Below are 13,835 nucleotides of genomic sequence, written 5' to 3'. Positions count from 1 at the left end.
CTCTACTGTAACAACTACTGAATCTACAACTCCAACGTCTACCGAATCAACTACAGAATCTACAACACCAACCACTACTGAATCAACTACAGAATCCACAACACCAACAACTACAGAATCTACAACACCAAGTTCTACTGTAACAACTACTGAATCTACAACTCCAACGTCTACCGAATCCACAACACCAGCAACTAATGAATCAACTACTGAATCCACAACACCATCAACTACAGAATCTACAACACCAAGTTCTACTGTAACAACTACTGAATCTACAACTCCAACGTCTACCGAATCAACTACAGAATCTACGACACCAACCACTACTGAATCAACTACAGAATCTACAACACCAACAACTACAGAATCTACAACACCAAGTTCTACTGTAACAACTACTGAATCTACAACTCCAACGTCTACCAAATCAACTACAGAATCTACAACACCAACCACTACTGAATCAACTACTGAATCCACAACACCAACAACTACAGAATCTACCACACAAAGCTCTACTGTAACAACTACTGAATCTACAACTCCAACGTCTACCGAATCAACTACAGAATCTACAACACCAACCACTACTGAATCAACTACAGAATCCACAACACCAACAACTACAGAATCTACCACACAAAGCTCTACTGTAACAACTACTGAATCTACAACCCAACGTCTACCGAATCAACTACAGAATCTACAACACCAACCACTACTGAATCAACTACAGAATCCACAACACCAACAACTACAGAATCTACAACACCAAGTTCTACTGTAACAACTACTGAATCTACAACTCCAACGTCTACCGAATCAACTACAGAATCTACGACACCAACCACTACTGAATCAACTACAGAATCTACAACACCAACAACTACAGAATCTACCACACAAAGCTCTACTGTAACAACTACTGAATCTACAACTCCAACGTCTACCGAATCAACTACAGAATCTACAACACCAGCCACTACTGAATCAACTACAGAATCTACAACACCAACAACTACAGAATCTACAACACCAAGTTCTACTGTAACAACTACTGAATCTACAACTCCAACGTCTACCGAATCAACTACAGAATCTACGACACCAACCACTACTGAATCAACTACAGAATCTACAACACCAACAACTACAGAATCTACCACACAAAGCTCTACTGTAACAACTACTGAATCTACAACCCAACGTCTACCGAATCAACTACAGAATCTACAACACCAACCACTACTGAATCAACTACAGAATCCACAACACCAACAACTACAGAATCTACAACACCAAGTTCTACTGTAACAACTACTGAATCTACAACTCCAACGTCTACCGAATCAACTACAGAATCTACAACACCAACCACTACTGAATCAACTACTGAATCCACAACACCAACAACTACAGAATCTACCACACAAAGCTCTACTGTAACAACTACTGAATCTACAACTCCAACTTCTACCGAATCAACTACAGAATCTACAACACCAACCACTACTGAATCAACTACAGAATCCACAACACCAACAACTACAGAATCTACAACACCAAGTTCTACTGTAACAACTACTAAATCTACAACTCCAACGTCTACCGAATCAACTACAGAATCTACGACACCAACCACTACTGAATCAACTACAGAATCTACAACACCAACAACTACAGAATCTACCACACAAAGCTCTACTGTAACAACTACTGAATCTACAACTCCAACGTCTACCGAATCAACTACAGAATCTACGACACCAATCACTACTGAATCAACTACAGAATCTACAACACCAACAACTACAGAATCTACCACACAAAGCTCTACTGTAACAACTACTGAATCTACAACTCCAACGTCTACCGAATCAACTACAGAATCTACAACACCAACCACTACCGAATCAACTACAGAATCTACAACACCAACAACTACAGAATCTACCACACAAAGCTCTACTGTAACAACTACTGAATCTACAACCCAACGTCTACCGAATCAACTACAGAATCTACAACACCAACCACTACTGAATCAACTACAGAATCCACAACACCAACAACTACAGAATCTACAACACCAAGTTCCACTGTAACAACTACTGAATCTACAACTCTAACGTCTACCGAATCAACTACAGAATCTACGACACCAACCACTACTGAATCAACTACAGAATCTACAACACCAACAACTACAGAATCTACCACACAAAGCTCTACTGTAACAACTACTGAATCTACAACTCCATCGTCTACCGAATCAACTACAGAATCTACAACACCAACCACTACTGAATCAACTACAGAATCCACAACACCAACAACTACAGAATCTACAACACCAAGTTCTACTGTAACAACTACTGAATCTACAACTCCAACGTCTACCGAATCAACTACAGAATCTACAACACCAACCCCTACTGAATCAACTGCAGAATCTACAACACCAGCAACTACAGAATCTACAATACCAAGTTCTACTGTAACAACTACTGAACCTACAACTCCAACGTCTACCGAATCAACTACAGAATCTACAACACCAACCACTACTGAATCAACTACAGAATCCACAACACCAACAACTACAGAATCTTCAACACCAAGTTCTACTGTAACAACTACTGAATCTACAACTCCAACGTCTACCGAATCAACTACAGAATCTACGACACCAACCACTACTGAATCAACTACAGAATCTACAACACCAACAACTACAGAATCTACCACACAAAGCTCTACTGTAACAACTACTGAATCTACAACTCCAACGTCTACCGAATCAACTACAGAATCCACAACACCAACAACTACAGAATCTACAACACCAAGTTCTACTGTAACAACTACTGAATCTACAACTTCAACGTCTACCGAATCAACCACAGAATCTACAACACCAACCACTACTGAATCAACTACTGAATCCACAACACCAACAACTACAGAATCTACCACACAAAGCTCTACTGTAACAACTGCTGAATCTACAACCCAACGTCTACCGAATCAACTACAGAATCTACAACACCAACCACTACTGAATCAACTACAGAATCCACAACACCAACAACTACAGAATCTACAACACCAAGTTCTACTGTAACAACTACTGAATCTACAACTTCAACGTCTACCGAATCAACCACAGAATCTACAACACCAACCACTACTGAATCAACTACAGAATCCACAACACCAACAACTACAGAATCTACAACACCAAGTTCTACTGTAACAACTACTGAATCTACAACTTCAACGTCTACCGAATCAACCACAGAATCTACAACACCAACCACTACTGAATCAACTACTGAATCCACAACACCAACAACTACAGAATCTACCACACAAAGCTCTACTGTAACAACTACTGAATCTACAACTCCAACGTCTACCGAATCAACTACAGAATCTACAACACCAACCACTACTGAATCAACTACAGAATCCACAACACCAACAACTACAGAATCTACAACACCAAGTTCTACTGTAACAACTACTGAATCTACAACTTCAACGTCTACCGAATCAACCACAGAATCTACAACACCAACCACTACTGAATCAACTACTGAATCCACAACACCAACAACTACAGAATCTAACACACAAAGCTCTACTGCAATAACTACTGAATCTACAACTCCAACGTCTACCGAATCCACAACACCAGCAACTACTGAATCAACTACTGAATCCACAACACCATCAACTACAGAATCTACCACACAAAGCTCTACTGTAACAACTACTGAATCTACAACTCCAACGTCTACCGAATCAACTACAGAATCTACAACACTAACCACTACTGAATCAACTACAGAATCCACAACACCAACAACTACAGAATCTACAACACCAAGTTCTACTGTAACAACTACTGAATCTACAACTCCAACGTCTACCGAATCAACTACAGAATCTACAACACCAACCCCTACTGAATCTACAACTCCAACGTCTACCGAATCAACTACAGAATCCACAACACCAACAACTACAGAATCTACAACACCAAGTTCTACTGTAACAACTACTGAATCTACAACTTCAACGTCTACCGAATCAACCACAGAATCTACAACACCAACCACTACTGAATCAACTACTGAATCCACAACACCAACAACTACAGAATCTACCACACAAAGCTCTACTGTAACAACTACTGAATCTACAACCCAACGTCTACCGAATCAACTACAGAATCTACAACACCAACCACTACTGAATCAACTACAGAATCCACAACACCAACAACTACAGAATCTACAACACCAAGTTCTACTGTAACAACTACTGAATCTACAACTCCAACGTCTACAGAATCAACTACAGAATCTACAACACCAACCACTACTGAATCAACTACAGAATCTACAACACCAACAACTACAGAATCTACAACACCAAGTTCTACTGTAACAACTACTGAATCTACAACTCCAACGTCTACCGAATCCACAACAGAATCTACAACACCAACCACTACTGAATCAACTACAGAATCTACGACACCAAAAACTACAGAATCTACCACACAAAGCTCTACTGTAACAACTACTGAATCTACAACCCAACGTCTACCGAATCAACTACAGAATCTACAACACCAACCACTACTGAATCAACTACAGAATCCACAACACCAACAACTACAGAATCCACAACACCAAGTTCTACTGTAACAACTACTGAATCTACAACTCCAACGTCTACCGAATCAACTACAGAATCTACAACACCAACCACTACTGAATCAACTACAGAATCTACAACACCAACAACTACAGAATCTACAACACCAAGTTCTACTGTAACAACTACTGAATCTACAACTCCAACGTCTACCGAATCAACTACAGAATCTACAACACCAACAACTACTGAATCAACTACAGAATCTACAACACCAACCACTACTGAATCAACTACAGAATCCACAATACCAACAACTACAGAATCTACAACACCAAGTTCTACTGTAACAACTACTGAATCTACAACCCAACGTCTACCGAATCAACTACAGAATCTACAACACCAACCACTACTGAATCAACTACAGAATCTACAACACCAACAACTACAGAATCTACAACACCAAGTTCTACTGTAACAACTACTGAATCTACAACTCGAACGTCTACCGAATCAACTACAGAATCTACAACACCAACCACTACTGAATCAACTACAGAATCTACAACACCAACAACTACAGAATCTACAACACCAAGTTCTACTGTAACAACTACTGAATCTACAACCCAACGTCTACCGAATCAACTACAGAATCTACAACACCAACCACTACTGAATCAACTACAGAATCTACAACACCAACAACTACAGAATCTACAACACCAAGTTCTACTGTAACAACTACTGAATCTACAACTCCAACGTCTACCGAATCAACTACAGAATCTACAACACCAACAACTACTGAATCAACTACAGAATCTACAACACCAACCACTACTGAATCAACTACAGAATCCACAATACCAACAACTACAGAATCTACAACACCAAGTTCTACTGTAACAACTACTGAATCTACAACTCCAACGTCTACCGAATCAACTACAGAATCTACAACACCAACCACTACTGAATCAACTACAGAATCTACAACACCAACAACTACAGAATCTACAACACCAAGTTCTACTGTAACAACTACTGAATCTACAACTCGAACGTCTACCGAATCAACTACAGAATCTACAACACCAACCACTACTGAATCAACTACAGAATCTACAACACCAACAACTACAGAATCTACAACACCAAGTTCTACTGTAACAACTACTGAATCTACAACTCCAACGTCTACCGAATCCACAACACCAACAACTACTGAATCAACTACTGAATCCACAACACCAACAACTACAGAATCTACCATACAAAGCTCTACTGTAACAACTACTGAATCTACAACTCCAACGTCTACCGAATCAACTACAGAATCTACAACACCAACAACTACTGAATCAACTACAGAATCTACAACACCAACCACTACTGAATCAACTATAGAATCCACAACACCAACAACTACAGAATCTACAACACCAAGTTCTACTGTAACAACTACTGAATCTACAACTCCAACGTCTACCGAATCAACTACAGAATCTACAACACCAACCACTACTGAATCAACTACAGAATCTACAACACCAACAACTACAGAATCTACAACACCAAGTTCTACTGTAACAACTACTGAATCTACAACTCCAACGTCTACCGAATCAACTACAGAATCTACAACACCAACCACTACTGAATCAACTACACAATCTACAACACCAACAACTACAGAATCTACAACACCAAGTTCTACTGTAACAACTACTGAATCTACAGCCCAACGTCTACCGAATCAACTACAGAATCTACATCACCAACCACTACTGAATCAACTACAGAATCTACAACACCAACAACTACAGAATCTACCACACAAAGTTCTACAGTAACAACTACTGAATCTACAACTCCAACGTCTACCGAATCAACTACAGAATCTACAACACCAACCACTACTGAATCAACAACACAATCTACAACACCAACAACTACAGAATCTACAACACCAAGTTCTACTGTAACAACTACTGAATCTACAACTCCAACGTCTACCGAATCAACTACAGAATCTACAACACCAACAACTACTGAATCAACTACAGAATCTACAACACCAACCACTACTGAATCAACTATAGAATCCACAACACCAACAACTACAGAATCTACAACACCAAGTTCTACTGTAACAACTACTGAATCTACAACTCCAACGTCTACCGAATCAACTACAGAATCTACAACACCAACAACTACTGAATCAACTACAGAATCTACAACACCAACCACTACTGAATCAACTACAGAATCCACAATACCAACAACTACAGAATCTACAACACCAAGTTCTACTGTAACAACTACTGAATCTACAACTCCAACGTCTACCGAATCAACTACAGAATCTACAACACCAACCACTACTGAATCAACTACACAATCTACAACACCAACAACTACAGAATCTACAACACCAAGTTCTACTGTAACAACTACTGAATCTACAGCTCCAACGTCTACCGAATCAACTACAGAATCTACATCACCAACCACTACTGAATCAACTACAGAATCTACAACACCAACAACTACAGAATCTACCACACAAAGTTCTACAGTAACAACTACTGAATCTACAACTCCAACGTCTACCGAATCAACTACAGAATCCACAACACCAACAACTACTGAATCAACTACTGAATCCACAACACCAACAACTACAGAATCTACCATACAAAGCTCTACTGTAACAACTACTGAATCTACAACTCCAACGTCTACCGAATCAACTACAGAATCTACAACACCAACAACTACTGAATCAACTACAGAATCTACAACACCAACCACTACTGAATCAACTATAGAATCCACAACACCAACAACTACAGAATCTACAACACCAAGTTCTACTGTAACAACTACTGAATCTACAACTCCAACGTCTACCGAATCAACTACAGAATCTACAACACCAACCACTACTGAATCAACTACAGAATCTACAACACCAACAACTACAGAATCTACAACACCAAGTTCTACTGTAACAACTACTGAATCTACAGCTCCAACGTCTACCGAATCAACTACAGAATCTACATCACCAACCACTACTGAATCAACTACAGAATCCACAACACCAACAACTACAGAATCTACAACACCAATTTCTACTGTAACAACTACTGAATCTACAACTCCAACGTCTACCGAATCAACTACAGAATCTACAACACCAACCACTACTGAATCAACAACACAATCTACAACACCAACAACTACAGAATCTACAACACCAAGTTCTACTGTAACAACTACTGAATCTACAACTCCAACGTCTACCGAATCAACTACAGAATCTACAACACCAACCACTACTGAATCAACTACAGAATCTACAACACCAACAACTACAGAATCTACAACACCAAGTTCTACTGTAACAACTACTGAATCTACAACTCCAACGTCTACCGAATCCACAACACCAACAACTACAGAATCTACCACACAAAGCTCTACTGTAACAACTACTGAATCTACAACTCCAACGTCTACCGAATCAACTACAGAATCTACAACACCAACCACTACTGAATCAACTACAGAACCCACAACACCAACAACTACAGAATCCACAACACCAAGTTCTACTGTAACAACTACTGAATCTACAACTCCAACGTCTACCGAATCAACTACAGAATCTACAACACCAACCACTACTGAATCAACTACAGAATCTACAACACCAACAACTACAGAATCTACAACACCAAGTTCTACTGTAACAACTACTGAATCTACAACTCTAACGTCTACCGAATCCACAACAGAATCTACAACACCAACTACTACTGAATCAACTACAGAATCTACAACACCAACAACTACAGAATCTACCACACAAAGCTCTACTGTAACAACTACTGAATCTACAACCCAACGTCTACCGAATCAACTACAGAATCTACAACACCAACCACTACTGAATCAATTACAGAATCCACAACACCAACAACTACAGAATCTACAACACCAAGTTCTACTGAAACAACTACTGAATCTACAACTCCAACGTCTACCGAATCAACTACAGAATCTACAACACCAACCACTACTGAATCAACTACAGAATCCACAACACCAACAACTACAGAATCTACAACACCAAGTTCTACTGTAACAACTACTGAATCTACAACTCCAACGTCTACCGAATCAACTACAGAATCTACAACACCAACCACTACTGAATCAACTACACAATCTACAACACCAACAACTACAGAATCTACAACACCAAGTTCTACTGTAACAACTACTGAATCTACAACTCCAACGTCTACCGAATCAACTACAGAATCTACAACACCAACCACTACTGAATCAACTACAGAATCTACATCTCCAACAACTACAGAATCTACAACACCAAGTTCTACAGTAACAACTACTGAATCTACAACTCCAACGTCTACCGAATCAACTACAGAATCTACAACACCAACCACTACTGAATCAACTACAGAATCTACAACACCAACAACTACAGAATCTACCACACAAAGTTCTACAGTAACAACTACTGAATCTACAACTCCAACGTCTACCGAATCAACTACAGAATCTACAACACCAACCACTACTGAATCAACTACAGAATCTACAACACCAACAACTACAGAATCTACCACACAAAGCTCTACTGTAACAACTACTGAATCTACAACTCCAACGTCTACCGAATCAACTACAGAATCTACAACACCAACCACTACTGAATCAACTACAGAATCTACAACACCAACAACTACAGAATCTACAACACCAACTTCTACTGTAACAACTACTGAATCTACAACACCAACTTCTACTGTAACAACTACTGAATCTACAACTCCAACGTCTACCGAATCCACAACAGAATCTACAACACCAACCACTACTGAATCCACAACAGAATCCACAACACCAACAACTACAGAATCTACAACACCAAGTACTACTGTAACAACTACTGAATCTACAACTCCAACGTCTACCGAATCAACTACAGAATCTACAACACCAACCACTACTGAATCAACTACAGAATCTACAACACCAACAACTACAGAATCTACAACACCAAGTTCTACTGTAACAACTACTGAATCTACAACTCCAACGTCTACCGAATCAACTACAGAATCTACAACACCAACCACTACTGAATCAACTACACAATCTACAACACCAACAACTACAGAATCTACAACACCAAGTTCTACTGAATCTACAACTCCAACTTCTACCGAATCCACAACACCAACAACTACAGAATCAACTACTGAATCCACAACACCAACAACTACAGAATCTACCACACAAAGCTCTACTGTAACAACTACTGAATCTACAACTCCAACGTCCACCGAATCCACAACAGAATCTACAACACCAACTACTACTGAATCAACTACAGAATCTACAACACCAACAACAACAGAATCTACCACACAAAGCTCTACTGTAACAACTACTGAATCTACAACTCCAACGTCTACCGAATCAACTACAGAATCTACAACACCAACCACTACTGAATCAACTACAGAATCCACAACACTAACAACTACAGAATCTACAACTCCAACGTCTACCGAATCAACTACAGAATCTACAACACCAACCACTACTGAATCAACTACAGAATCTACAACACCAACAACTACAGAATCTACCACACAAAGCTCTACTGTAACAACTACTGAATCTACAACTCCAACGTCTACCGAATCCACAACAGAATCTACAACACCAACCACTACTGAATCAACTACAGAATCCACAACACCAACAACTACAGAATCTACAACACCAAGTACTACTGTAACAACTACTGAATCTACAACTCCAACGTCTACCGAATCAACTACAGAATCTACAACACCAACCACTACTGAATCAACTACAGAATCTACAACACCAACAACTACAGAATCTACAACACCAAGTTCTACTGTAACAACTACTGAATCTACAACTCCAACGTCTACCGAATCAACTACAGAATCTACAACACCAACCACTACTGAATCAACTACACAATCTACAACACCAACAACTACAGAATCTACAACACCAAGTTCTACTGTAACAACTACTGAATCTACAACTCCAACGTCTACCGAATCAACTACAGAATCTACAACGCCAACCACTACTGAATCAACTACAGAATCTACAACACCAACAACTACAGAATCTACAACACCAAGTTCTACTGAATCTACAACTCCAACTTCTACCGAATCCACAACACCAACAACTACAGAATCAACTACTGAATCCACAACACCAACAACTACAGAATCTACCACACAAAGCTCTACTGTAACAACTACTGAATCTACAACTCCAACGTCCACCGAATCCACAACAGAATCTACAACACCAACTACTACTGAATCGACTACAGAATCTACAACACCAAAAACAACAGAATCTACCACACAAAGCTCTACTGTAACAACTACTGAATCTACAACTCCAACGTCTACCGAATCAACTACAGAATCTACAACACCAACCACTACTGAATCAACTACAGAATCCACAACACTAACAACTACAGAATCTACAACTCCAACGTCTACCGAATCAACTACAGAATCTACAACACCAACCACTACTGAATCAACTACAGAATCTACAACACCAACAACTACAGAATCTACAACACCAAGTTCTACTGTAACAACTACTGAATCTACAACTCCAACTCGTACCGAATCAACTACAGAATCGACAACACCAAGCACTACTGAATCAACTACAGAATCTACAACACCAACAACTACAGAATCTACAACACCAAGTTCTACTGTAACAACTACTGAATCTACAACTCCAACGTCTACCGAATCCACAACACCAACAACTACTGAATCAACTACTGAATCCACAACACCAACAACTACAGAATCTACCACACAAAGCTCTACTGTAACAACTACTGAATCTACAACCCAACGTCTACCGAATCAACTACAGAATCTACAACACCAACCACTACTGAATCAACTACAGAATCTACAACACCAACAACTACAGAATCTACAACACCAAGTTCTACTGTAACAACTACTGAATCTACAACTCCAACGTCTACCGAATCCACAACAGAATCTACAACACCAACTACTACTGAATCAACTACAGAATCTACAACACCAACAACTACAGAATCTACCACACAAAGCTCTACTGTAACAACTACTGAATCTACAACCCAACGTCTACCGAATCAACTACAGAATCTACAACACCAACCACTACTGAATCAACTACAGAATCTACAACACCAACAACTACAGAATCTACCACACAAAGCTCTACTGTAACAACTACTGAATCTACAACCCAACGTCTACCGAATCAACTACAGAATCTACAACACCAACCACTACTGAATCAACTACAGAATCTACAACACCAACAACTACAGAATCTACAACACCAAGTTCTACTGTCACAACTACTGAATCTACAACTCCAACGTCTACCGAATCAACTACAGAATCTACAACACCAACCACTACTGAATCAACTACAGAATCTACAACACCAACAACTACAGAATCTACAACACCAAGTTCTACTGTAACAACTACTGAATCTACAACACCAAGTTCTACTGTAACAACTACTGAATCTACAACTCCAACGTCTACCGAATCCACAACAGAATCTACAACACCAACTACTACTGAATCAACTACAGAATCTACAACACCAACAACTACAGAATCTACCACACAAAGCTCTACTGTAACAACTACTGAATCTACAACCCAACGTCTACCGAATCAACTACAGAATCTACAACACCAACCACTACTGAATCAACTACAGAATCTACAACACCAACAACTACAGAATCTACAACACCAACTTCTACTGTAACAACTACTGAATCTACAACTCCAACGTCTACCGAATCCACAACAGAATCTACAACACCAACTACTACTGAATCAACTACAGAATATACAACACCAACAACTACAGAATCTACCACACAAAGCTCTACTGTAACAACTACTGAATCTACAACTCCAACGTCTACCGAATCAACTACAGAATCTACAACACCAACCACTACTGAATCAACTACAGAATCCACAACACCAACAAATACAGAATCTACAACACCAAGTACTACTGTAACAACTACTGAATCTACAACTCCAACGTCTACCGAATCAACTACAGAATCTACAACACCAACCACTACTGAATCAACTACAGAATCCACAACACCAACAACTACAGAATCTACAACACCAAGTTCTACTGTAACAACTACTGAATCTACAACTCCATCGTCTACCGAATCAACTACAGAATCTACAACACCAACCACTACTGAATCAACTACACAATCTACAACACCAACAACTACAGAATCTACAACACCAAGTTCTACTGTAACAACTACTGAATCTACAACTCCAACGTCTACCGAATCAACTACAGAATCTACAACGCCAACCACTACTGAATCAACTACAGAATCTACAACACCAACAACTACAGAATCTACAACACCAAGTTCTACTGTAACAACTACTGAATCTACAACTCCAACTTCTACCGAATCCACAACACCAACAACTACTGAATCCACAACACCAACAACTACAGAATCTACCACACAAAGCTCTACTGTAACAACTACTGAATCTACAACTCCAACGTCTACCGAATCAACTACAGAATCTACAACACCAACCACTACTGAATCAACTACAGAATCTACAACAACAACAACTACAGAATCTACAACACCAAGTTCTACTGTAACAACTACTGAATCTACAACTCCAACGTCTACCGAATCCACAACAGAATCTACAACACCAACTACTACTGAATCTACAACACCAAGTTCTACTGTAACAACTACTGAATCTACAACTCCAACGTCTACCGAATCCACAACAGAATCTACAACACCAACTACTACTGAATCAACTACAGAATCTACAACACCAACAACTACAGAATCTACCACACAAAGCTCTACTGTAACAACTACTGAATCTACAACTCCAACGTCTACCGAATCAACTACAGAATCTACAACACCAACCACTACTGAATCAACTACAGAATCCACAACACCAACAACTACAGAATCT

The 13,835-nt window shown here is 39.3% G+C and overlaps 1 protein-coding gene across 1 annotated transcript; it reads left to right on the top strand.

The window, feature by feature from the left end:
* Positions 1–9,543: 9,543 nt before the first annotated feature.
* Positions 9,544–13,835, top strand: LOC132785184 (mucin-2-like; the record flags this gene model as incomplete). The annotated part of the gene is made up of 2 exons (XM_060791176.1): positions 9,544–11,403; positions 13,443–13,835. Coding segments are annotated over 2 exons (2,253 nt in total), but the record flags the coding sequence as incomplete, so codon positions are not given.

The sequence above is a fragment of the Drosophila nasuta genome, chromosome 2R, assembly GCF_023558535.2.
Source record: "Drosophila nasuta strain 15112-1781.00 chromosome 2R, ASM2355853v1, whole genome shotgun sequence".
NCBI lineage: Eukaryota > Metazoa > Arthropoda > Insecta > Diptera > Drosophilidae > Drosophila > Drosophila nasuta.
The sequence above is the reverse complement of the archived record's forward strand: the minus strand, read 5'-3'. Positions and strand labels throughout refer to the sequence as shown.